The following is a 26,145-nucleotide window of genomic DNA, read 5'->3' as shown; positions in this document are numbered from 1 at the left end:
CAAAGACCGCAAGTGTGGGTATTTGGAAAAGGCATGAGTCTCGTCGTGCTGGGAGACGGCTATGGCATATGGCAAGCTGTTTTGACTTTTATTCATTCTCAGGATATGAATTCTTGATATCAACAATTCAATTTTTACTAGTTAAAATGTTAATTCTTGATATCAGGAATTGGATTTCTACTAGTAACAATTGCAATTTTTGATATCAACAATTCAGTTTTCACTAGTAAATATGTTTATACAAGAATTCATTGTCACTAGTTGAAATGTTAATTCTTGATATCTGTAATTATATTTCAACATGTTACATTTGTTATTTTTGATATCTGAAAATGTATTTCTGATATCAACAATTGGGAGAGTAATTTCTGATATCTAAAATTACTTTTGTTACTAGTAACAATCACATTCATGATATCAGAAATTAACAGTGTCACTAGTGACAATTAAATTGTTGATATCAACAATAGACATCTGGGGCAAGTTCAAGCTCAAACTGGTGTGCACCGTTTTGCTACGGTTTCCGTTTTGAACAACATGTTTCCTGGAAACGGTGTGCAACGGGGTTTGAGATGCGTTTTCTCTTGTTTGGTGGGTGTGTCAAACATGTCAGCCCAATCAGCAGCAACATGTATATAAACCACACAGTATTAAAGAGACAGCTGGCACAATGTAATTAACATCCAAATAAATTCACAAGAGCAAGTATATTGTTTGCACATGTTTATTTACATTAAAGGCAAAATAACTGAAATAATAAGGGCACAAGTATAGATCTGGAACTTCTTTAAGTCTGTCTAAATATCATTTAGTAATTCTTCTGGTCCATATCCTTTCCCTAAAGGTGTGCTAAATACTGATTAATGTAACATAAAAATACTATACATATTTATATATCTTTCTACTGTATTATGGAGTGACACTTTCATAAACTTTTCTATACCCCTCTGATTATATAATGGTAAGTATTACAATATCATAACACAGCAACAGTGATCAGCAATAATGATAAGCCTAATACTCACAATTAAAATAATAAGGTCATATAGATCATAACACAGTCTTGGAGGTAAGAAGTGGATTATCCTTCACCTGAAATGTTTGTCTTTTCATCCTGAAATGCGAGGCAAATGTTGGATCACAATAATTAGGAACCACAGTTTCCACAAATCCCTTCACTCGATTAGGATGCTCTCTTTTATTCTGGAGGGCAAGGGCAGTGACTGTTTAAAAAACGTTTTGCACCGTTTTTGACGGGGCTGAACACAGCCCTGTACTAGTAACCATGTGATAACTGATATCAAAAATAAAGGTTTTTACTAGTAAGAATCGTATTTCTGATAAAGTGAAATTGTCATTTCAACTAGTAAGAAATCAATTCTTGATATCAACAATTAAATTTGAATGGCAGCCTATGGTGACATTTAACTAGTGAAAATACAAATTACAGATATCAAGAATTAACATTGTTTCTAGTGAAAATTGAATTGTTGATATAAAGAATTCATATCCTGAGAATGAATAAAAGTCAAAACGGCTTGCCATAACATTTCCGTCTCGCGCTTGAGGTATTCGGCCAATCATAACGCACTGGATAGCTGGCCAATCACAGCACACCTCGCTTTTTTTTTGTTTGTTTGTTTATTGTAGAGAACGGAAACATACAAAGAATAAGCATACATACACCTTGCTTTTTTAGAAAGATGAGCTTTGTAAAAATCGACGCGTTTCAGAAAGGCGGGGCATAGAGGATAAACAATAATGTACATTGTATGGAAAATAATGTGTTTTTTGAACCTTAAACCGCATAAACACATTTCATTACACCAAATACACAAAGTAATGTTCTTTTTAGCAATGTCATATGACCTCTTTAATTTACCTGCAGGATGAAAATGAAGACAGGACTAGAGTAAAAATGATTATATCCCTGAAAATCAAACCTAAGTTACCTTTTCTATAAGTGCCTAAATACTGGAATACATTACACAAATTTTGCCCAGATTTATGGTCTGGAGAAGTTGACTCTAGTTTCTAAAAGTCAGAGCCAGTCTGTTTTACTAGTAAGAATTGTATTTCTGATAAAGTGAAATTGTCATTTCAACTAGTAAGAAATCAATTCTTGAATTAAATTTGAATGGCAGCCTATGGTGACATTTAACTAGTGAAAATACAAATTACAGATATCAAGAATTAACATTGTTTCTAGTGAAAATTGAATTGTTGATATAAAGAATTCATATCCTGAGAATGAATAAAAGTCAAAACGGCTTGCCATAACATTTCCGTCTCGCGCTTGAGGTATTCGGCCAATCATAACGCACTGGATAGCTGGCCAATCACAGCACACCTCGCTTTTTTTTTGTTTGTTTGTTTATTGTAGAGAACGGAAACATACAAAGAATAAGCATACATACACCTTGCTTTTTTAGAAAGATGAGCTTTGTAAAAATCGACGCGTTTCAGAAAGGCGGGGCATAGAGGATAAACAATAATGTACATTGTATGGAAAATAATGTGTTTTTTGAACCTTAAACCGCATAAACACATTTCATTACACCAAATACACAAAGTAATGTTCTTTTTAGCAATGTCATATGACCTCTTTAATTTACCTGCAGGATGAAAATGAAGACAGGACTAGAGTAAAAATGATTATATCCCTGAAAATCAAACCTAAGTTACCTTTTCTATAAGTGCCTAAATACTGGAATACATTACACAAATTTTGCCCAGATTTATGGTCTGGAGAAGTTGACTCTAGTTTCTAAAAGTCAGAGCCAGTCTGCAGATTTGAGTTGACAGATTTCATAGAAAACCCGAATAATATATGATGGTCACAGACTCTTAATTTTTAGCTTCAGACTAGTTTCCAAATTTCAAACACGTTTGATATCTGACTGAGCCGATTTTAGAACATACTGTTTATATTTGTCACGCGTCTCCTAGCAACAAGGCGCAAGTTTCTGCCAGAGCCGTTGAAAAACAACGACTTAGCAACACGTTAAAGTATTCTAATCTTATAATTTAACAACAATCATTTATGCGTATTTATGCAATGAATCATTTTTCATCTTCACTGATGAAGATGAGGCTTCAAGCTTGTAAATGCAATGTTTTAGAGGAAAAAAGGGGACAAGAACATACGATTAAAGCCGGGTGTTTGGAAACGGGGTCATGAGAGGAACATGTTTCACCATATTTCATTTAAAATGTATTAAATAAATAAAAAGTAATATGATTTTATTTACCATTGCAGTGCCTCCTGTTTGTTTCCCTTTGGCTTTAGAAAAAGAAAACCACATGGACGGATAACAATAATTAAAATTGCAAAAAGAGAATTAAACAAATATACTTTGGTCAGTATTAAATACATTTTATTAACATATTTACACACAATTTATTTTGTACTCCGCACAAGCTATATGCACCAGGTCAACCGGATGTGGTAGAGAAGGGGAAGGGTGTGGAAACAGGCAGGAAAAGGGGTTTTGGTGGTTTTCAAACAACTCATATCAAACATTTTACAGAGTAACAGGAAATTAGAAGTTAAAGTTAACAAATAGGCTATAGGCTACTTTTACTCTGGAAAAGTTACAAACCGATCATGCACATTTAAAAAATGCACACATGCAAAATTATAATTCACAAATACTTACAAATATTAACATTTAAAATACGAGAACAAAAACACTGCTGCAAAACTGAATCATTACTGCAATGTAGATGAGGATATATAATGCTCTAATCTGTCTTAGAATATGTTCACTGTCTTTTGTGTACATTTATAAAAAAATAATTATCCTAATTTGTCACACTGGTTATATTTATTACAATGGTTTCCCAGTGAGAGTTTATTGTAAACAAAAAATAGGGGTTGCACATCAATGGCTAAATGAGTCATTTATTTACTTGATCAGAGATGCATATATGATAAAATGCTCTAATCTGTCTTAGAATATGTTCACTGTCTTTTGTGTACATTTATCAAAAAATAATTATCCTAATTTGTCACACTGGTTATATTTATTACAATGGTTTCCCAGTGAGAGTTTATTGTAAACAAAAAATAGGGGTTGCACATCAATGGCTAAATGAGTCATTTATTTACTTGATCAGAGATGCATATATGATAAAGACCAAGGCTACACAGCACACATACTTTTGCACACGCTGTGCTTGCATGCAGTTTAGAAAGGTGAAAAGTCTGACTTCTTGCGGTTTCCTTTTTAAAAAAAATTTGAGTCATACACGATTATCTTTCATCTTGTTTTGTTCTTATAAAAGCAGAAATCTATATATGAACGATCATGCTAACTGCGTCAGTGTAAGCGAGAGAGACCTAGCCTACATTAACACTTATTATGATCTTTATAGTTGAGTAGACCCATGTTCTTATGTTGTGAGTGGGGCACGTGAGCGAGTGTTTCCATCCGAGCTGTGACTGTTCATTTGCCATATTTTGCGTACAGCTTCAACGTCCATTTTTCTTCGAAACGTCTCCGTTGTGAAGTAGTACGCCACAGGGTCCAGCATTGCATTCAGGCAAGCTACCATGAGGCTGTACCTGTAGGCCGTTAACAGTGGGCACGAACATTCACTGGCATAAAGTATCAAGAGCATAATATGATATGGCAGAAAACAGAACAGAAAGATGGCCAAGTTTGTTATTATCATCCTTTTAATCCTTACGCTGTCTACCAGGTCGCTGGTCTGGACAGCCGTGCTTTTGCTTATAGCCCGGATGAGCCCCCATGAGCTGAGGATCATAATGATTAGTGGGATCCCAAACCCCATAATAAGAGTGGAAACAAGAGGAGCTTTTTCAGTTGCATAGGAAGGAAAACCACCAAAACATGTGATGTTGTACTCTTTCTTCTTTCTGAAGTAGATCGGTAAGCTTGTTGCGATAGTTAGGATCCAGATTCCCAGACACACGCACCATGCTTTCTTGCGGCCCTCACGGACATGGGAAGACAGCGGGAAGCAGACTGCTATGCAACGGTCAAAGCTAATGCACATGAGGAGGAAGATGCTGCTGTACATGTTACTTAACATTATGAGACCGGTAATTTCACAGATATCCTGAGGCAGACCCTGTGGCAACACACTGTGGAAATAGATCCGCACAGGAAGTGTACAAACCAGAAGAATATCAGCAAAGGCCAGGTGAATCATGTACACGGTGGTGTGAGAACGGGATTTAGAGTTACGGAGAAAAACCACAAGTGCGGTCAGGTTGAGGGTTAGGCCAAATATGAAGACCACTGAAAACACACCAACAAAAACCCGGTCTTGTTCTCGATTTGGACATGTCATATTCTGACATGTCATATTCATAGGATGTGACATCGCTGTTCTTAGGATTTATCTTCTTGAACTAACCTTCAATGGCCTGTAATGACAGAGAAACAAATGGTTGTGTAATGATTGTTAATGCAACAATGTCATGCCTAACAATTTTTGCACCAAGAAGATATCTTGGTTATTTGCAGATGTTCGGCAGAGTTTTGCAAGAATGTAGTAGCTTGTATGCGTGGGAAATATGAAAGTTTCTGAGAATAAATCTTTCCTCCTCCTCAGAGTGTTTAGAAACCAGTGTAGTGTTGAAATGTGTATTTTTAAAGGTCAAGTGACATGAACAGTCTGATAAAGGGTACAATGAGCATCTCAGATCTTGCCATCCTGGCACCCACACATTTGTCATCTTTGTTGATAGATTTTGTGCAAGGATTATGTGAGCTAAAAAAAGCTGAAGAAAAAAGAAAACTTCTTTAGCCTATATTCTGAGGTAGTTTTTACTTCGTTGGCTTCATCATATAAATGACACTTTTACCGTTGAACATAAAATGAGCTGTCATTCAGTAGCACTCTTGCTTGGTTTATTTAAATCTATTTATAGCCTGTACGTGCTACTTGCACACTAAATGAAAATAATATACTATTTACTAGCATGTATTACTATTATATATAGAAGTTGTTAAAAGTCAGGACTGCCCAAAAACATACCATTTTAAATGTATAGACAAGCCATATGGCAGATAAGTCAAATGCGTTTAATACACATTAATGTATCTTCTAATCTTATATTTTAAGATGAGCTAAAATTAATTTCTCATTCAGATTCACACATTTTTATGTGAACAAATAGTTGCTTAAAAAAAGTGGTAAATTACACAAAACTCAAAGCTGTCAAAGATGCCTTATTAAAAAAGAAAACGTGGGAAATGATTATGCGGATGTTGTAATTGCACTCACCGTTTGTGTTTTGTAGAAGAGAGTTTCTTTGGCTGGTACTGATGCCAATGAACCAAGACGGCACTTGTGTTGCAGTCTCCTCAACTTCACCTCAGGAAATGCGTTTGCGGTGAGAGCAGAAACAGTCCGCTGCTTGTCATTTCTGTCCTCATTTTAGGTCCCCTTTAATGCTGCTTAAAACACTAATGAATGAACATAATGCAGAACAAATCCAAAAAACACTCCTCAGTAATAAATCAAAGAGATTATCACAAAAGAGTAATAAAGAAGCCAAGGCCAGTTAAAATAGTTTTATGAGTTTTATTTCAGCCACTACAACCAACTACACCAGCTAAATCCTTTTTTTAAGAGTAAAATGCTTTAAATATCTGGATACATTTAGATCATAGTCAAAAAAAATGGTTGCATGTGCTATTACTCTTGATACACATGCACAGATGTAATTCAGTGACAAAAGTAAACTTAAAACCTGTTGAAGATGATGTTTGAAGAACATTATTTTATTATATTTTGCAATGATAACATGAATACATTCATATTAACATAACATCTGGATATTGCTGAATATTTCACAACATAATATAAGAAAAAATACAATTGTAACATATTTACAATTATACAAAAATGGACCAGTTTTATTTCTTTCTTTTGGAAATTACCAGTAAGGTTGTCCTGCCACATTTTCTCAATCTGTAAATAATGTTTTAACAGACAACATATAATGTTAGTCAGTGAAGTACGTTTGAAGTACGGTCCTTTCTTGTTTATTACTGTACACTCCCACATTTGCTAAAGGTTACCGATCGGTAATGAAGACTGATACGTGTTTGGTAATAAATATTGATCCTGTGTTGACCCAGTCTGTTGTCATTTTGAACTTATGCCACCTAAAGGAACAAAGCATAATTTAGACCCACTATCAGAAAATCTTATAAGGCACCATGCTGAAACCATAAATCAGTATCTAGATATTGCAAAACTATTAGCAATAAATGCAGTAAATAAATGATTTGACCTTTAGAAATTGTCACCTTTTTATGTAGAGTACATACCTCTTTGTGACTGCATGTACCACAGATGCAGCCAAAGAGACCGTTGAGCACCTGGAATCCACAGAGCAGCAGCTCTAAACAAGCTGCCACCAGCAGAGCAGAAAACAGGCCAATATTAAACTCCACAATATTTTCTGGTTCTTTGCAAATGTCCCAAAGGTCAGAGTCTCCCAAATAGCTTGCAGTGCTGCAAAATAGTAAATAGTAAATAATAATAATAATAATAATAAATAACAAGAACAACAACAAAAAACCTGTCACAAAAACAGTAGCGCTCCACAAACACTTAATAGGGCCAGAGAGAGAGAGAGAGAGGGAGCCTCTATTTCTCTCTATAAGTCGTTTGCAATAAATGTTATTTTCGGGCTGGAAAGGATGTTTTCAGTTCTGAAAAGAACCCCTTGACCCTCTTAGGCCCTTTGAAATGTGATGGACCATTAATTTTCATACCTGTTTAGGAATGGTCTGCTCCATGTACCATCTTCAACACTGCAAACTGGTCCACGAATCAGTCCAACCACAGCTATAGTGCCACTGTACAGGGCACCAGTCACACCAACTGCAGCGAAGATAATGGACAGGAACATCTAATGGACAAAGTCAACACAACCGTAATAGGTTTATTAAAGGGTCACTAAATGGAAAGTGTAGAAGAGCATGTTTGGAATGACGTGAGGGTGAGTAAATGATGATAGAATGTTTCTATTTTGGGTGAAAATATCTCTTTAAAATGATGAATATTCCTTTTTTAAGTAAAGTGGATACACCTGCTGTAAAGGTTAGGCAGTATTTCAATTATTAAAATATATTAGAGTGTAGACCTCAAAAAAAAAAAAAAAATCAAATCAAAGCGGTGACCCTAGAAGAACTCACCCCACAGCGGTTTGCACAACAGCCTTGACTCCCAGTGCTATGAATGTGGATCGCAGGGATCAACACCTAAAAGGGAAAAACAATCAAAACTATATCAGATGTTGCCTACAATGAATGCTCTCTTTTTAGGATATTCCAGTAAATAGTGCCAATAAACTGGTCCGACAACAGAAATGTCAAAGGAAAACTCAGCGGCAATACAATGAGAAAGAGGAGAATTTCCTCACCAAGATGCCTCCTCCAACAACGCCTCCCATGTATTTGATCTCATCCGTAAGACGGTAGAGTCCCTCTGCTGCCTCCTTAGAATAAGTGGTTTGAAAATCAGGGAAGAACAGAAAAATGTTGCAGATGATGGATAGCAGTGCCAGCGGATAAAGGCTGATCCCAATAAACTTGGAGCACTTTCCTGTACACATGATGTAAATATTTTGTTTAGTTAAAACTGAGAAATATTAAGCAGACTTTAAGCATGTAAGCCTTTCTTCTCGAGTGCTATAGTGAGGAGAGGATGGATTATAAATACTATATTTGACTAGACTAACACACCTACCTGACGTCAGGTCAGTTACTGATGTCACATTTTTATGATTTATTGGTTGCCATAAAAATGATGACTGTACTTTGAATTACCAATGCCACTCTGTCAAAACATTATTTATTTATTTACTGAATGAAGAAACATACTGAATGGATGTTAGAAAAACAGTATTTTGAAGAAAGGAGAAATTGTTCTTTTGTAATAAGCTTCTGAAATTGCTAAGCAATCATACATATACCTCACCAGGTTCAGTGATTGCAATATAATCTGTTAATTGAAGTCATATGATAATTATTATATCGTGGCATCTATCTTTGATGCCAGATATCAATGAATGTTATTGGTTGTTGGAGGTGTGGGCATGCGTGTGGCTCTTTACTGAACTCTGAACCGTTCATTGCACTTAAATTCAGATCCCACATGAATTTAACATGCTCTTATCAAAACATCTATAAACCAGCAGCGGAAACTCTGACAAAGTTCATATTAGTACGTTATCAAATATTTGCATATTTTATTCCATGTAACTACAGCATGTCAAACCTATTAGGTAATCGATCAAGGTACAGATATATTGGGCCCTATGATTTTTCAGAAACGCGGACGGAATCGCTGAATCCAGTCATAAAATTTGTGACCGGTGGGATAATGTGTGTACTGAATTAACATATTTCTGCAGTCATAAAAATTGTTATATATTTTAGCCCAGCTATTTTAAACTGTTTGATCACATTCTAGGGGTACTGTTATGCATAAAAACCCTTATACAGCATTGATAGGAATACTGAGATATAATACAAAAAAATACAACCATCAACGTTTTTCAAAATTGTTACTTTTTTTGTAAAATATATCATCAAATTTTTATATTCGTACTACCAGTATTACAACAACAATATTGAAATTTTTTTGTACCATTTACTCATTCTATGACCACACTCAACAAGAATATATGTGAATTCATATATTAATACTAGACACCTTAAAGATAATGTGTACAAATAAATATTTGTTATATCTTTATGTTAACATACTTTACTAGCCTTTCATTTCGGAGCTTTGATGCAGCCATTATTTTCTCAAGGTGGAAACAGGAAATAAACTGTTCTAGTCATGTGACAATTTGCACTAATCATGTGAAACAGCACACATTTCATTGAGACCCTTTATTTTTTCCATATTTGCAGGAAGTGCACTAAAACATCAGTTAGTAAGGATTTTAGAGCTTTATAAATGAAAACCTTTTTTACGGTCACTATTGTGACCGGTGGAATTAAATGGGTTAAAGGTCTTCAGAGTCAAAATAAAAGTTTGGTTTAACAAGTAACTTGTGAAAGAAATATATTACTCAATGTAATAGGCTAATAGTACTACTAATAACAAAATTATTATTAAAACTAAGTCAAGTCACCTTTATTTATATAGCGCTTTTAACAATACAGATTGTGACAAAGCAACTGAACAGCATTAATTAGGAAAATAAAAACTAAGGATAATCTTTGAAAAAGGTTTGTTTAATTTTCATCAATGGCTACTGAAGCCCTGGAGCTCACATCTCTGAAAAGGTCAAAGCAAATTTTCAAATACATTACTAACAAACCGCATGTTTGAAGTCTAAACAAGTACATTATCGCCTGAAAACTCTTAAAACTACATTTTGTGACACAACAAGAGTAGCCTATTATTTTTTAATTAGCTATAGTGGATTAGGGTGTCTGCCGTGACACTTGCTGTGAGAAATGCTGCAAGTGGAGTGATACAAATGGTGAAACAGTTGAAGGAGCTCTATCATCACTCTAATACCGCACCCTTATCAGGCGATCAGATTCTAGGACCCGAAAGAACTGTTGTGTGTGTGTGTGTGTGTATATATATATATATATATATGGTGGTGGTTGAGGAGATTCCCCGCTTTCATGTTAAGCGCTTTGAGTACCCAGAAAAGCGCTATATAAATGTAACTAATTATAATTATATATAAAATGAGTACCCCCCCCCCCCAATCGGTTTTTAGGACACTTAAAAAAGGATCACAGATGACAAATAAGAAACACCGTGGCAGGTGTCTATTTAAATGTATGCACATCTCCTATCTTATTTGTAAATTAAATTCATCTCCAATCCTTCTTCTATCGTTTCAGGTTTATCCATTGTTATTCGAATGGAAGAAAAATATAGCTGGTTTTCCAAGTAAAAACCGCCGAATAACGTTTACACGTAGTTAAAAAATATAGCCAAGTAAAAACCGCCGAATAACGTTTACACGTAGTTATGTTATGATACGTAATCAGAGGGTGGGGAGATGGGGGGATTCCCCTGGTCTATATGTGTCTCTGCATCAGCTAAATAAATTTTTTATTCCCAGTGAATAGGAGTTAAAACTCCCACCCGGATGACACTACTCCAATAACAGACCATGCAAAAATAACCAAAAGTATTTAAAATATTGCAAAGTAACGTTGCAACTTTGCAAACAATAATAAAATCAGAGAAGGACTTCAACCATAAGTTATTATTAACTTAATAATAATAATTATTATAATAATAATATTATTATTTTTATGTTTGTTATTATTAACATTTTATATAGCCCACGTTTTTATTAATTTTTATTTTATTTTTTCTATTTACCGCTTAGGCAATAACGTTGACAATAACGTATATCTTCAACATACGTTGTCTATGACCAAAAATGTAAGTTGTTCAGTGGACTTTTAAAATTTGCTTTGCTTGAGAAAATTTTAATATACAGTTAGTGTTTTTTTCTTTCTTTTGATTTAGTCGAGTTGGTTTTGCATCAAACACAATGTAATTGTCGGCAATCGAGATCTGCCGTACAACAGCGCATTTCTCCGCTTGGGCATAGCAACAGAGTGGCGGCGAGAAAGCTGCGGAGAATCCGCTCGCCTGGAAGCAACCATAACTGACATAGATTTACAGAAAATTACTGCTGTTTGGCAAAAAAAATCATTTTATGTACTTATTCCTAACTCTTTAAGCTACATTTCAAATGACAAGGGATCAACTTATAATCAAGTTTATATTAATTATCCCATGAACTTATTCTCTCAAATGGCCTGGGTATGCGGAGCATTCGCAGTTTATAGGACGGAACGTCACTGAAATATATATATATATATATATATATATTCCACTGCGTGGTACCACTCGGCTCGGCACGGCTCAGTACGGCACGGCACGGCACGGTTCGGAACAGTTTGCGTTTCCAGTGCAGTTCAGTACCGCTTTAGAATGGGCGGGATTATTCACATGTCGTTATAGTTGCGCCGCCTCTACTGCCGCGACTCATGAAAAACTATTTCATTCCATGTCGCCCCATCAAGCTCTCGCTGGATCCGCTCCTCTGCTATCAACGAGAGGAACGTCTGTTCTTCCGCAACAGACAACACCACCTTTTGGTTGTTAAAAAAAGAGCGCTCGTTTAAAACAGTTGCGTTCGATGCTTCGCTGGCTGTGCTGATTTAAATCTAGCGGTTCTGTTGTGTTTTTGTCGCAAGTTCAGTGACGCAGGTAGTGACGATTCTCTCCGGCCAATCCGTGATCAGCAGAGTTTACACGTCACGTTTTGGTAACGGTACGGTTCACTTGGAACCCCAACCGTGGTACTAAAAAAAGTACCAGGTACCAGGTACTGTACCCAGTGGAAAACCCCCCAAAAGTGAACCATACCCAGCCTTTCCGTGCCGTACCATGCAGGGGAAAAGCGCCAATTGTGTTTGATGCAAAACCAACTCGACTAAATCAAAAGAAAAAAACACTGTAGCTGTATATTTTTGTTTTCTCAAGCAAAGCAAATTTTAAAAGTCCACTGAAAACATATAGCCTATTTTTACATTTTTGGTCATAGACAACGTATGTTGAAGATATACACTCACTGGCCACTTTATTAGGTACACCTGTTCAATTGCTTGGTAACATAAATTGCTAATCAGCCAATCACATGGCAGCAACTCAATGCATTTAGGCATCTAGATGTGGTGAAGACGACTTGCTGAAGTTTAAACCGAGCATCAAAATGGGGAAGAAAGGGGATTTAAGTGACTTTGAACGTGGAATGGTTGTTGGTGCCAAACGGGCTTGTCTGAGTATTTCAAAAACTGCTGATCTACTGGGATTTTCACGCACAACCATCTCTAGGGTTTACAGAGAATGGTCCGAAAAAGAGAAAATATCCAGTGAGCGGCAGTTGTGTGGACGAAAATGCCTTGTTGATGTCAGAGGTCAGAGGAGAATGGGCAAACTGGTTAGAGATGATACAAAGGCAGCTGTAACTCAAATAATTACTCGTTACAACCAAGGAATGCAGAATAGCATCTCTGAAGTATTGTTGCTGACCATGTCCATCCCTTTATGACTACAGTGTACCCATCTTCTGATGGCTACTTCCAGCAGGATAATGCACCATGTCACAAAGCTCATATCATCTCAGACTGGTTTCTTGAACATGACAATGAGTTAAAATGGATCAAAAAGTGTTTGGGAAATAGACATATGAGTGCTGCCAGCATTGCTGCAGCAAAATATTGACACTTTGGGCCCAATTTGGACATTTTCACTTAGGATGCACTCACTTTTGTGGCCAGTGGTTTAGACATTAATGGCTGTGTGTTGAGTTATTTTGAGGGGACAGCAAATTTACACTGTTATACAAGCTGTACACTCACTACTTTACATTGTAGCAAAGTGTCATTTCTTCAGTGTTTTTCTTCATAGGGCCCTACCCCAATAATAATTATTTAAAAAAAAAAATCAATTAGAGATGCTTTTGATTATTAAAATTTAATTAAACCATTAACATGAAATCCAGAAAAATTTGAGAAAAAAAGGATTTCATAGGGTCCTAAAAATTTAATTTTTGTTAAACTTTTAATAAATTGCTGTTAAATTGTGTAAGTTTCATAATTGCAAATAATTACACATGCTTTCTGATTAATAAAATGTAATTTATAAAAAACATTTTTTTTTAAAAAGAGTTCAGAAAAATGAAAACGAATCCAGAAAATTTTAAATGGAAATAACAATTTAGAATAAAATAAAACTGATTTCATAGGGCCCTAGAGAATCAGGGTATCTTCCGTCCAATCAATTTTTGTTTTAATATTGAAATCTGAAAAATGAAAAACGGCACATATTTCGTTTTTCAATTATTCAAACAAAACGAAAAATCAAGAATCCGGCTTAATTTTTCGTTTTTACATTCAGGGATAGAAAACGAATAAACAACTTGAATATTCGATCTCTACATGTGGGCGGGAATGAAACGCCCCTCTCTGCTAATTGGTCAACCAAACATTACAACATAATAATAGTCCCAAAAAAACCTTAATAATAGTCCTCTGCTTCTATTGATTCTTAACATGTTTATTTCTACTACATTTTATCTCTTCATCAAACAGCCAGATTAATGAATGGCTTGACACAAACCATACTGAAGCAGAGCCTTTTGGCCCTAGGCATGCCTGTTTTATTATAGTTATCCACCTATCAAACTCTGTGTGGAAAAGCTGCGCGACGCACTGCAGCACGGGGAGAATGTATTGACCACTATCAATTTATGTGAACAAACAGTCATAACTTTTGTTTTAGACAATACGCTGCATTTTAGACAAAGGAGGAACTTAAATAATATTACAGATATGAAAATAAATGACTTTGTGTAATTTACCTTCACAGCACATCTATTATTTTTCTATTTTGAGTTTTATTCATAGAGCACTTTATACAAATTTAGGAAATCATCTGTTATTATCCCACTGGCATGGGACTATTTGTTCCTCACAGTGCTTGTTTCAGTGATTGACTTTAGTGAAATGTGAATTTGACGTCATGATTTGAAGGTGAACTCGTTTGAGTTATAAGAACATATCCAAACCCTGAAATAACACTTCGAACAATAAGCCAGTGTCAGCAGTATCAGAAATTAACTTTCACATAAGGGGCAACTGATTTTCAGTTTTTTATTTATTTATTTATTTAATTTAATTTTTTTTACCTTTTACGTCATTTTTAATGTTAAATTCTTACATTAAATAAATTAGAATAATATGACAATAGGCTGTTACCAATTCAGTATCCATACCAAATCAGTATTCAATGATATAGAACCTGGGTCTGAAGATGCTTTTAAATGTATTTACAGTTTAATGCTGATAAGATGGCTATATGTGCATTTACAAATGTATAATGAAATTAGATTAATGTTTTATACAACATTTTTAATAGAAATATGAATAAAATTAAATAATACTTGAATTATGAAAGTAATATCGCCACTAGGTGGCTGTAAGTCATTGTGTTAATAAAGGATCCTTTTATTCAATCAATTGGTTCAAAATGCTTAATTCATTCATTCATTCATTTAGGAATAAAATCAAGCGGCTGTCTATAATAATTGGTAATTGAATTGTTGTCTATAATAATGGGTTTTTCAAAAACTGATTCATTTAGGAATGATACACCACTCTATGCGCCTACTGCGAGTCAGTCAGGTACACAACGGTTCTGTGACTTGGGTTTAGTTGGCAGAGAAAATAACAATTGTGTATGCCATCAGTTAGCTGGCCAATACTCCATATTAATTAAATAAACTCAGTTTATTGTCTAAAACTACCAGTGTTCACATAAATTAATATATATATATATATATATATATATATATATATAAAATGGGAAAACACATAACATTTTGTATCATCATAACATTTATTAAGTTAATGGAAAAACATCCACAAGCCATGTGTCAAGCACAATTGAAATATATAGTAATATTTATTAAGAAGAGTCTGAAAAATAGAATGACTACTACTTTAATAAAGTCCACATTGGTTTACCACAACACACAGTTACCTCATCAACATATACTGGTAATAATGAAACAAGTGCTGAGACTGAATGCATATTCTTTGGTTAACCACTGTGAGTAACTTGTGACATTAATGAACTTTACCTGAACTTAACAAAAAGCATGATGTTGTACAAAATGTAAAATGTTGTGCAACAATATCTCAGCGAGTCACTGCTTTCTATAACATTTAAAAGCAATTTACATCCATTAATTTTGAACGCACTCAGGTACAGTAAATGTACTGTGCTTAAATACTACCTGAATAAGAATTCATTTCTTAAGCTGATGCTACAGGGCCTAAAGAAGGATTGGCCTGAGGATGAGAACAAAAACACATGCAAACATAGTAAAATGCTGTGATTCATATTTATATTGACACTAAATAATCACAAAGCACATATTTTGACAGGCTACAGCAAACAGCTTTAGTATGAAGCAATGATTTAACAATTTTGTATGAACTTTAAATAAAGAATTAAGATGGCACACATAAAATGTCCTTCCATATATTATTTTTGTCAAAGTCCCATCCTTAACCTCATTTACTACTGAGTTACAACATCTGACGCCAATCATATCTTCCATAGCCTTTTGTCACATGATCTAAAAACAAGATAAAGCCTAAAAATAACTCAAGAAAGTGTGTCACTGCCTTTAGCAGTCAATACGGGTAAACTGATGAACTAAGTTTGAAGTATAAAGCCATGGTAAACATTGATACATTATCTAATTTCACACCTACAGAAGGTGTACAGTGGTTTGAGTCAGCACCAAGGTCCTATTTTAAACCCCCTGCGTCACACTGGTGATATAAAGTATTGTGTTCCTTGTGGTCAAGGTTTCATAATTGCTCTCCTTTTTCTTCAATGCGGAAGTAAGCCTATGGGTGAGACTTCCGGATCATTAACAGCTATAGGTAAATAACGAGGAGAATAACAACGTGCAGTAAACGGTAAAACTGTTTGCACTACAAACCAGTGTGTTTATAAATAAGATAATACATTAAAATAATATAAGACACACCAATTTTCAGTATCAAGCAGCAAAACGAACTGTTTTGTACAGCTAAAAATAGCTGGACGCAGATGAGACCGGAAGCCAGACCCATAGAATTTACAAATGGCAGCGCCCATTTTTACGGTTGTGGCTAGAAGGGATACAGCTCAGAACGGAAACGAACAATGAAATAAATTTTCTACCTATTAGATTGTGTTTTATTAACGTCTACACCTACCCCAACCCTAAACCTACCCCTTACAATAATGAAAAAATAGTAATTATTGTTGTACAGTGTGACAAAAATTATGCTGTATTGATGTGCGCATGCCCAGTTGCACCATACGTATCCCTTCTAGCCATAAAGGGGTCATATGATGCTTTTTTAAAGATCATTATTTTGTGTATTTGGTGTAACAGAATATGTTGACATGCTTTAATGTTAAAAAAACACATTATTTTTCAAATACTGTACATTATGGTAGGTCCTCTATGCCCCGCCTTTCTCAAACACTTCATTTTCTACAAAGTCCCTCCTTCCGACAAGCACAGTCTGCTCTGATTGGCCAGCTGACCCAGTGCATTGTGATTGGCCGAACACAGGAAAACTTGAAATCGCATCATATGACCCCTTTAACCCATTTTTACAACAAAAAAAGGTGGATAACTCCAGGATTACGTCAATGTCATCATTGCCTGTGCTGAATAACGGCCCATGTCCAGGAACGATCACGTCCGCAATCTGCAGCGCCATCTGTCGTTTGGTCTCCTGTATTTGAGGATTCTCGCTCAGCTCCTTCCATGAATCTTCATCATGGCAACGTTCAAACAAGTCTCCAGCAACAAGGACTGTCCCCTCCGATGTTCCCTTCACCAGGACACTGACATCTCTACCCATGTGGCCAGGCGTGGCAATGACGGATACCTTGTGGATAAAGTGCATTACTTGATTATACTTTTATACTACTTCAGAATATACATAACTTTTGCTAGTCTAACAACTTACAAAATAGTCAATAGGGTATGGCTGTCCCTCAGCCAGCTGGGTTGGCAGATATCGATCCCCCACGCTTATGTCACATCCCACGATTATTTTGGCGTTTGGAAACAAGCCTTCCACGTGGTCCGAGTGACCGTGGGTTCCGACTACTGTAGCGCCATTATCTGGTGTAAGACCTTTCTCAAGTTTTGCGACGAGAAAGTTTCGGTCCCACGGGCCTCCGGTGTCCTCTAGGATAGTTTGCTGTCCGGTAACTAAAGAAATAGTTCCGTCAGCTCTAAACGCTCCGTCTGGTTCAGCTGTGCAGTAGCCCTCTTTCAACACTGAGACGCAGTAAGGCTGGCCTGAAATGTCGGAATTGATGCCAGATTCACTTTTTCTTATTGAGCCTGTGTAACTGATCATTTGAGCTCAAAGATACAAAAAGTTGACCGCATCTAAAAATGTTATTTTCACTATCGCTTCTACTTCTATGGAAGGTCACTGAGGACAAACTAGCTAGCTTTAAACGAAGTCACAATTTATACACATACTACTAATCATAATAATAATACATTATAACTAAGTAATATTTTGGGCCACCTCTCCAGTAGCCCCTCACTGCAGAACACGAGATCCAGGGGGCGTGGTTGGATCCACTCTCTTTAATCACGAGTCGAGGGAACATCAGTTACTAGAAGAGTGTTCATTAATAAAGGGGAAGAATTAAAGTAGCGTACGAGGACAAAGTTTTGATATGCTCAGATTCGGCATCAGCTCTAGCAAGTCTAAGGTCATTCTCTTCTAAAAGTCGTCAAGATATACTGTTTGAAGTACTCCAGTCAGTGACAAGAATAGTAAATCAAGGAAGACAGGTGAAATTTATATGGGTCCCAGGTCATGTAGGGATAAAGGGGAATGAAATGGCAGATAAATTAGCAAAAAGGGCATTAACAAAAGGAAAAATAGAAATGCAAGTAAGTGTTAGCAAAACAGAGGTTAAAAGTGTAATATGGGAGAGAATAAATCAAAAGTGGCAAGAGAGGTGGGATGGAGAAGGGAAAGGTAGGCACTTATATCAAATCCAAAGGGAAGTTAAACATAAAATTGTTGATAGTGGAAATCGGAGAGAAGAAATTGTGTTAACTAGGCTAAGACTGGGACATTGCTTATAAATAAAACACTTAAATTGATAGGGAGGCATGATACTGGACTGTGTGAGGGTTGTCAGGAAGAGGAGTCAGTAGAGCATGTGGTCTTGAGATGCAACAGGTTTGGAGCACAGAGAGAGGTGATGAGGAATGAGCTAAGGGAGATAGGGGTTCAGGATATTACATTAAAGGGATTATTGAGCACAGAGCATAGGGCACAGACCAGAATTCTTATAAACTTTTTAAGAGTAACTGGGTTTTTTTATAGGATATGAAGAGTTAAAGGAATAGTGAGGAAGGTAAAGTATTATTGTTGTTATTAATGTTATTATAAAGCAGGGCAGGGATAAGGTGTGCGTGTGTAGGTATGTATGTGTCGGGATAAAGGTGGGAGAATGGGTGATTTAGTCTGTAAACCTATTTTCTGATCCACACTCCGGAGGAGAAGGTGACGGTAATGCACCAATACGCTGGATGCCAACCGCCGTAAAAATAGAAGAAGAAGAAGAAGAAGAAGAAGAAGAAGAAGAAGAAGAAGAAGAAGAAGAAGAAGAAGAAGAAGAAGAAGAAGAAGAAGAAGAAGAAGAAGAAGAAGAAGAAGAAGAAGAAGAAGAAGAAGAAGAAGAAGAAGAAGAAGAAGAAGAAGAAGAAGAAGAAGAAGAAGAAGAAGAAGAAGAAGAAGAAGAAGAAGAAGAAGAAGAAGAAGAAGAAGAAGAAGAAGAAGAAGAAGAAGAAGAAGAAGAAGAAGAAGAAGAAGAAGAAGAAGAAGAAGTAGCGTACGACATCACGTGACTTGATTTGATTTGACGTTGGCATCATGGCGGAAGCAGTTGTAGAAACCTCATTCATGGATCCTTTCAAAGATATTCTGGTTAATTATTTAATGCCAGAAAAATGTTATGACGAGTTATTTTTACAGTTCAATCTTCTGCACGGTAGGTTCACATTTGATCAGTTTAGTAGTAACGTTATAGATAAATAGACGTTATTTCAAAGCTTATTTGCTTGTATACTTACAACGATTCAATGACAAAGTGGGTTTTTCTCTTGTAAAACACCTGACATTTTGGCAGCTTTGGTAGTTTGGTAATAACTGCATTATTCGGTTTTTTGTCGACCTTAGGGGAGATAATCTTATTTAAAATTAGTCCTCTAAGTTATGATCATCTATCATACAAAATATGTGTCTTAGTTATTGAGCTGTACATGTGTTTTATTCTTTTTTTTATGTCTGTTTTAAACCTCGTCAGCTTCACTACCTCGCGCTTGTTAGAGGAGGCGGACCCATATACATGTCAGTTTCTTACTGGATACCTGTATGTCCTCGGTCATTATCGGGGGTTTCCGTAAAAGCTGTTAAAACATCCGATTCCTTTGGTTTTAATTAATACATGTCAAACGTAATAATAATGTCTGTTTTAAATTAATTTCCTGTGTAACTTGCGTTAAAAATATGTGCCTAAACTTTCACATGCAACCACTTACAAGTCATATCGAAGCCTGACTCCCAAGTTCCTCTTTGTGATTCTCTTTAGTGGATTGTCTGAAGATTGTAATCAGCAAAGGCCTGGGCATTGGGATCATTCTTGGTTCTGTATTAGGTATGAAAAGACTCCCTCTTCATCTTTACAACACACACAGACACGCACAAACCCAAACTATTTTCTTCTAATACAGATATTTTGTGCATGTCTCTTCATAGTAAAACTACCTCAGATTCTAAAGTTGATTGGTGCCAGAAGTGCTGAGGGACTGAGTTTTAACTCTGTGCTACTGGAGCTGTTTGCTATCACAGGCACCATGGCCTACAGTATTGCCAACAGCTTTCCTTTCAGGTAAATCAGTAGTGACACTTTTTCATAATTGTGCTAAGTGTGCTTTTTCATAAGTCTGGTACACATATGTCTATACAAACACTGTGCATTTATAAATATCAAACAACAAAGGGAAAAAACTGGTTACTAAACACATAAATATATGTGGCCCTGGACCACAAAACCAGTCTTAAGTCGCTGGGGTATATTTGTAGCAATAGCCAACAATACATTGTAGGGGTAAAAAATTATAGATTTTACTTTTATGCCAAAAATCATTAGGATATTAAGTAAAGATCATGTTCCATGAAGATATTTTGTACATTTCCTACCGTAAATATATCAAAAACTTATTTATGATTAGTAATATGCATTGCTAAGAACTTCATTTGGTCAACTTTAAAGGCGATTTTCTCAATATTTAGATTTTTTTGCACCCTCAGATTCCAGATTTTCAAATATGAAATGCATACATCTAAATACATCAATGGAAAGCTTATTTATTCAACATTCAGATGATAAATCTTAATTTGAAAAAAATGGACCCTTATGACTAGTTCTGTGGTCCATGGTCACATATAACATGTTTTACTGTGATTATTTTTGACAGTTCCTGGGGTGAGGCACTTTTCCTCATGATTCAAACTGTGACCATTGGTTTCCTCATACAGCACTATGGAGGAAACACCATCAAAGGTAAGTTTTAAAAAAACAAACAAAAACTGTGCTGCTGTCATTCATTTTAAATGGCAAAGTTTATGATGTATCTTTTCACTGTGCTGCGATTATTTGCAGGTTTGGGGTTTCTGGCAGTCTACTTTGGTCTGTTGGGAGTCCTATTCTCTCCTGTGACACCATTGTCTGTTGTTACTACCATGCAAGCCTCTAATATGCCAGCCATTATCTTTGGACGGGTAAGCTAGACATAAACACCAATGCTGTTCAACAACTGACCCAGCAGAAATATATATTTCATGTAATGTGTCCAATTTTCTCTGTGTCTTCAGTTAATTCAGGCTGGTACCAACTACAGAAATGGCCACACTGGACAGCTGTCAGCTATTTCAGTGTTTCTGCTGTTTGCAGGCTCCTTAGCACGCATATTCACTACAGTGCAGGTAAAACCACTATAATGAGATGTCAGACAATATTTTGGAGAACAGAAGTCTCTATTGTGAAATATTATTGTAAATTAAAATGTAAAGGTGTTTTCTTTTTTAGTAGCCATTACTTATGTCTTCAGTGTCTCATGATCCTTCAGAAATCTTTATAATATGCTGATTTGATGCTCAAGTAACATTTCTTAATATTACCAAATGAGAAAACCGTTGGCAAGCCTAATATTTTTGTGGAAACCCTGTTACATTTTTTTTTTTTAAGATTCTTTGATTAATAGAAAGTTCAACAACAGCATTTATTTTAGATTTTTTTGGAACAATATATAAATCTTATCTAACTAATTTGATTAATTGAATGTATTCTTGCTGAATGAAATTATTAAAAAAGACTTATGACCTGATACTTAATGTTAGTGAAAACTACTTATGGTCCTCTTTGGATTTTGTATTTATTTCAAAACGGGTTGACACAGTTCCTTTAATAAATGCCCATTTTAATCCTCTGTACAGGAAACGGGAGATTCCCTCATGGCTGTCACCTACATCATCTCTTCTTTCTGTAATGGTGTGATCGCAGCTCAAGTCCTCTACTACTGGAACAGCAGCCCTGCCCTCAGGAAGAAGACTGAGTAGTCCGAACAACAGGCAAATTCAGTGACCACTCAGGTTGACAAAGTGCACTGGACAGCCGATTAGGGAATTAGATGTATTCTAATCAAAATGACGGTTCTTGTGAAATTGACTTACTTGCCCTCAAGCCAAATTCTGGGCTACCATCCACTCCCATTATACAGCTTGGAAGAGCCAGGATGTTTTTTTTAATATAACTCCGATTGTATTCGTCTGAAAGAAGAACGTCATATACATCTAGGATGGCTTGAGGGTAAGCAAATCATGGGGTAATTTTCATTTTTGGGTGAACTAACCCTTTAAGCTCTGTCCCTTGGTCACTTGTTAAAAGCATTTATTTTTAACATATCACTGCTTACAGGCAGGTACAAATACTGTATAATGCACAGATTGATGTATTCCAGGTACCCTGAAGTGGACCAAAAAGCCAGTATGGTGAGGGGTCCTTCTATAATTCTAGAACTTTTCCCCCTTTTTATGGTAGTGGACTACTTCATTCATTGGACCATTTTTTTTTAGCTCAGGGAAGGGAGTAGTGTCCATAGTATTCTGGAATTCAACCATATTATAACCTCGTGTATTATTACTGTCGTACTGCTCACTTTACCCTGGCTCACTGAATATTCACTAAAATCCATGTAGCCATTTTGAATTCAACAACACATCTGTGAAAAAAAAGTCTGCCACGATTTTTGTACATATTAATTTCAGAATTGTAAAAATGACCAAAATACTTTAAAAGTGCACATATGAAAATATGTGTTATCACATGCTAAAGGCAGCCCTATTAGAACACGTTATCCCCACAAGGGATCGTTAGTTTTTCTGTTCTGTGTAGACAAATCCAACCATATGGACACTATTATACAAAGTCCTCCAGAACCTAGAAATGCCCATTTTGCTAGAAAAGACATTCTGTTGTATTTGACTAAACGTTTTATCTTTAGGTAATGTATAGAGTCTAGTGAATCAATTGCTGTTGTATTTCTTAAATTGCAATGGTAATCTTGCAATGGTCATGCAATAGTACATGTAGCCACGCTGTTGAGTGTCATCACAACTAATGGGAACTTGGCAAAATAAGAGAAATTCACGTCAAAGCAATTTGTTGTAGATGGTAGTATTCACCCATCAAAAGCAATTTTCAAGCTGTCTGCAGGTAAAAGGACAATTCAGTTTGAATGATGGGAATCGCATATTTGTACACATTATTTTTGAGAATTAATTTTCCTTTTTTGCTTGTGAACATCTGTTGTTCATTGTTAGTTTATTTCATGAATTAAATATTACAAATGGCTGTTTGATCATATCTAAAGTTGCAGTGTACTTTTGACCACTGAGTAAAACATTTCCATCAGATCATTTGTAGTGTCCGTTGTGTGAAAGGCTTTAAAAAAAGACAAACAGTTGTAGAAATTTTTTTAAATAAATAAACTGTTTTATTCTTATTTGAAGTTGTGTTTTTGCATTTATCCATTATGGACCGTTCAAATTGATGAACTGTGATACATACTTGTACCACCAGAGAGAGGCAAAGAGTCGATAGAAATACAATTGCTATCAGTTTTCTCCACTGGAATCTTTTACCCTACTAGCTATATCATTAATTACTTGTGTCGGTCTTTAAGTCTCCATCTGTCATCACTTTTTAAAGAGAAGTTCAGTATAAGTCAAGTAGAAAGCTTGGAAAGATACTGGCAGTACTAGTTCTGTTTCAGAAAATGTATTCAGTCGCTATTTTATAAGTCCAACTCAAGAAGTCTGAAATCAATTAGCCTGAAATCCTAATAAAAAAATGTTTTAACTGACTACGAGTTGGATTTCTTCTCTTTTTTTTTGCAAAAATGTGGTTAAATGTTGACGAATAAAGCCCATCAAGCCAGATGTGACTTTAATTTCTCCCAGGGCTGCTGATGTTTAATTGTGCTGTTTTAAAAAGTGCTGAATATCTGGATCAGTGCTCTGTATTCTTGTATATAGTTATAGTATCTGTTATTTTCAATGCTACTTTAACTTACAACACACAATCCCTCACTGCAGTTACTTGTACTACGTACCTCATACATGACCATTATTTCTTATGTGCTTAATTCTCTCTGCTCCATTGTAACTGGTAACATTGAGTCTCCTGTGGGTCTAGCAGAGTTGGTTGTTCTGTCTTCTAGATGCACAGAGGGAAGACAATCAAGAATGTCAGAGCAGGCAAACATAAACAGAATTTACAAAGTACTGCTTGAACAATGGTGCACTCAGACAGGTCAGCTGAATGCAAATGGCAGAAAGATAGGCATCTAATGAGAATGTTTATCTAAATATAAAAAGCAGGAAGAGCAAATAATTTCTCTAATATAAGCTCAAATTATAGAGTTCTATTTAACACCACATTGTTTATGCACAAATGGTTTAGAAAATGACTTATCAGAATAAATATTACATCTTATTTAGTCTAAATACTGGCAACCTATTTACAAGCATACAATTTCAAATGACATTTTTGATTACCTAACAGTAATATAGCTGATAATAAGTGTTTTGTGCCTTTATTTGAATACTAAAATTAAACTAAGAATTGATGTGTGACATGAAAAGTGTGTGAGAAAAAAAACAAATGAAACAATACAGTTATAAATCATTTTAAATAAAGCAATAGATAAAACAAATTCAAAAGAATCTCCAAATCATCCATACATCCCCCAAAACGCTTCTCCTTTATAAACAGGTAGATTTTGAGATTTCATATATGTAAACATTAAAGTGAATCATAATAGATTAGGCTCCTCTGTAAGTTCCTCTAAAGACATACAGTGGGGAAAAAAAGTATTTAGTCAGCCACCAATTGTGCAAGTTCTCCCACTTAAAAAGATGAGAGAGGCCTGTAATTTTCATCATAGGTATACCTCAACTATGAGAGACAAAATGAGAAAAAAAAAATCCAGAAAATCACATTGTAGGATTTTTAAAGAATTTATTTGCAAATTATGGTCGAAAATAAGTATTTGGTCAATAACAAAATTTCATCTCAATACTTTGTTATATACACTTTGTTGGCAATGACAGAGGTCAAACATTTTCTGTAAGTCTTCACAAGGTTTTCACACACGGTTGCTGGTATTTTGGCCCATTCCTCAAGAGCAGTAATGTTTTGGGGCTGTCGCTGGGCAACACGGATTGGCATGATTTCTTTGGTTGTGTTCATAATGTAGGCTTGCTCATGTTTAAATAAATGCTTAAAATTTAGCCTGCACATTCTTCTTAAACTCACAGAGTCAACTCAACAACAGCATTCTGTTTGCTTTCATGTAGTGTTATTCCCGTAGACACTGCAAAAAGCAGAAAGCATCTGATCTGATGGCTCTCTTCTCAACTCCACCCCCAACTGCAACCTTCTATTCTTGCTGATCAGCAGGGCTAGGCACAGTTCATATCAACACACCTACTGTCAATGCTCATCAGATCCCTTTTCATCAAATAGAATGTTTAGACTGAATTAATTTTGTTTTTGATGATCACAGTTAAAGATATAGCTAAAGATGCCAATGAATAACATTTAAGTGTAAATACCCTTATTGACACTACCATTCAAAAGTTTGGGGTCAGTACACTTTTTTTTTTTTTTTTAAATGTTAATACTTTTATTCAGCAAGGATTCGCTAAACTATGGAAGCCCGTTTCCACCACTAAATAAAAAAAATATAATTCTGTAAGTCATAATAATGAGAAACTTTCTCAAAATTATGACTTAGTATCTCGTAATAATGAGAAACTTTCTCGTAATAATGACTTAGTTTCTCGAAATAATGAGAAACTTTCTCGAAATAATGACTTAGTTTCTCGTAATAATGAGAAACTTTCTCATAATAATGACTTA

General features: G+C 35.5%; 4 protein-coding genes and 1 long non-coding RNA gene across 5 annotated transcripts in view; 1 reads left to right on the top strand and 4 right to left on the bottom strand.

Annotated features, from left to right (window-relative positions):
* Nucleotides 1–4,296: 4,296 nt before the first annotated feature.
* LOC107563299 (lysophosphatidic acid receptor 6-like) lies at nt 4,297–5,321 on the bottom strand. The gene has a single exon (XM_016248134.1). It carries the CDS (start codon nt 5,317–5,319, stop codon nt 4,396–4,398), a length of 924 nt encoding a protein of 307 aa, XP_016103620.1. The 5' UTR covers nt 5,320–5,321; the 3' UTR covers nt 4,297–4,395.
* A 1,615-nt stretch (nt 5,322–6,936) lies between these two features.
* LOC107563293 (transmembrane 4 L6 family member 5-like) lies at nt 6,937–8,662 on the bottom strand. The gene is made up of 5 exons (XM_016248120.1): nt 8,411–8,662; nt 8,184–8,249; nt 7,761–7,897; nt 7,311–7,497; nt 6,937–7,145 (listed from the first exon to the last, which is right to left on the bottom strand). Exons 1-5 carry the CDS (start codon nt 8,600–8,602, stop codon nt 7,137–7,139), a joined length of 591 nt encoding a protein of 196 aa, XP_016103606.1. The 5' UTR covers nt 8,603–8,662; the 3' UTR covers nt 6,937–7,136.
* Nucleotides 8,663–15,866: 7,204 nt separating this feature from the next.
* LOC107563023 (metallo-beta-lactamase domain-containing protein 1-like) lies at nt 15,867–17,990 on the bottom strand. The gene is made up of 3 exons (XM_016247799.1): nt 17,592–17,990; nt 17,265–17,510; nt 15,867–15,902 (listed from the first exon to the last, which is right to left on the bottom strand). Exons 1-3 carry the CDS (start codon nt 17,988–17,990, stop codon nt 15,867–15,869), a joined length of 681 nt encoding a protein of 226 aa, XP_016103285.1.
* Nucleotides 17,991–19,490: 1,500 nt separating this feature from the next.
* On the top strand, nt 19,491–22,469 carry LOC107561765 (mannose-P-dolichol utilization defect 1 protein-like). The gene is made up of 7 exons (XM_016246240.1): nt 19,491–19,650; nt 20,251–20,316; nt 20,418–20,550; nt 21,140–21,225; nt 21,325–21,443; nt 21,537–21,647; nt 22,158–22,469. The coding sequence occupies exons 1-7, from the start codon at nt 19,533–19,535 to the stop codon at nt 22,278–22,280; spliced, it is 756 nt and encodes a 251-aa protein (XP_016101726.1). The 5' UTR covers nt 19,491–19,532; the 3' UTR covers nt 22,281–22,469.
* Nucleotides 22,470–23,381: 912 nt separating this feature from the next.
* The window catches only part of LOC107561773 (uncharacterized), a 5,767-nt gene continuing 3,003 nt past the window's right edge, over nt 23,382–26,145 (bottom strand). The window contains exon 2 of the long non-coding RNA XR_001605906.1: nt 23,382–24,438. This is a non-coding gene — a long non-coding RNA (uncharacterized lncRNA). The remainder of the gene's footprint in view (nt 24,439–26,145) is intronic.

The sequence above is a fragment of the Sinocyclocheilus grahami genome, unplaced genomic scaffold (assembly GCF_001515645.1).
Source record: "Sinocyclocheilus grahami isolate Dianchi unplaced genomic scaffold, SAMN03320097.WGS_v1.1 scaffold24.1, whole genome shotgun sequence".
NCBI lineage: Eukaryota > Metazoa > Chordata > Actinopteri > Cypriniformes > Cyprinidae > Sinocyclocheilus > Sinocyclocheilus grahami.
This window is presented reverse-complemented; position numbering and strand designations above follow the sequence as displayed.

What these genes read in the sequence shown, in the direction of transcription:
- LOC107561765 (XM_016246240.1), top strand. Translation starts at nt 19,533, where the DNA reads ATGGCGGAAGCAGTTGTAGAAACCTCATTCATGGATCCTTTCAAAGAT. An exon ending in TGGAGGAAACACCATCAAAG is followed by an intron (nt 21,226 to 21,324) that starts GTAAGTTTTAAA and finishes GATTATTTGCAG; the next exon opens with GTTTGGGGTTTCTGGCAGTC. An exon ending in GCATATTCACTACAGTGCAG is followed by an intron (nt 21,648 to 22,157) that starts GTAAAACCACTA and finishes TCCTCTGTACAG; the next exon opens with GAAACGGGAGATTCCCTCAT.
- LOC107563023 (XM_016247799.1), bottom strand. Translation starts at nt 17,990, where the DNA reads ATGATCAGTTACACAGGCTCAATAAGAAAAAGTGAATCTGGCATCAAT. An exon ending in CATACCCTATTGACTATTTT is followed by an intron (nt 17,511 to 17,591) that starts GTAAGTTGTTAG and finishes TTTATCCACAAG; the next exon opens with GTATCCGTCATTGCCACGCC. An exon ending in CAGGCAATGATGACATTGAC is followed by an intron (nt 15,903 to 17,264) that starts GTAATCCTGGAG and finishes TCTCATCCTCAG; the next exon opens with GCCAATCCTTCTTTAGGCCC.
- LOC107563299 (XM_016248134.1), bottom strand. Translation starts at nt 5,319, where the DNA reads ATGACATGTCCAAATCGAGAACAAGACCGGGTTTTTGTTGGTGTGTTT.
- LOC107563293 (XM_016248120.1), bottom strand. Translation starts at nt 8,602, where the DNA reads ATGTGTACAGGAAAGTGCTCCAAGTTTATTGGGATCAGCCTTTATCCG. An exon ending in TTGTTGGAGGAGGCATCTTG is followed by an intron (nt 8,250 to 8,410) that starts GTGAGGAAATTC and finishes TTTCCCTTTTAG; the next exon opens with GTGTTGATCCCTGCGATCCA. An exon ending in AGCAGACCATTCCTAAACAG is followed by an intron (nt 7,498 to 7,760) that starts GTATGAAAATTA and finishes ACTATTTTGCAG; the next exon opens with CACTGCAAGCTATTTGGGAG.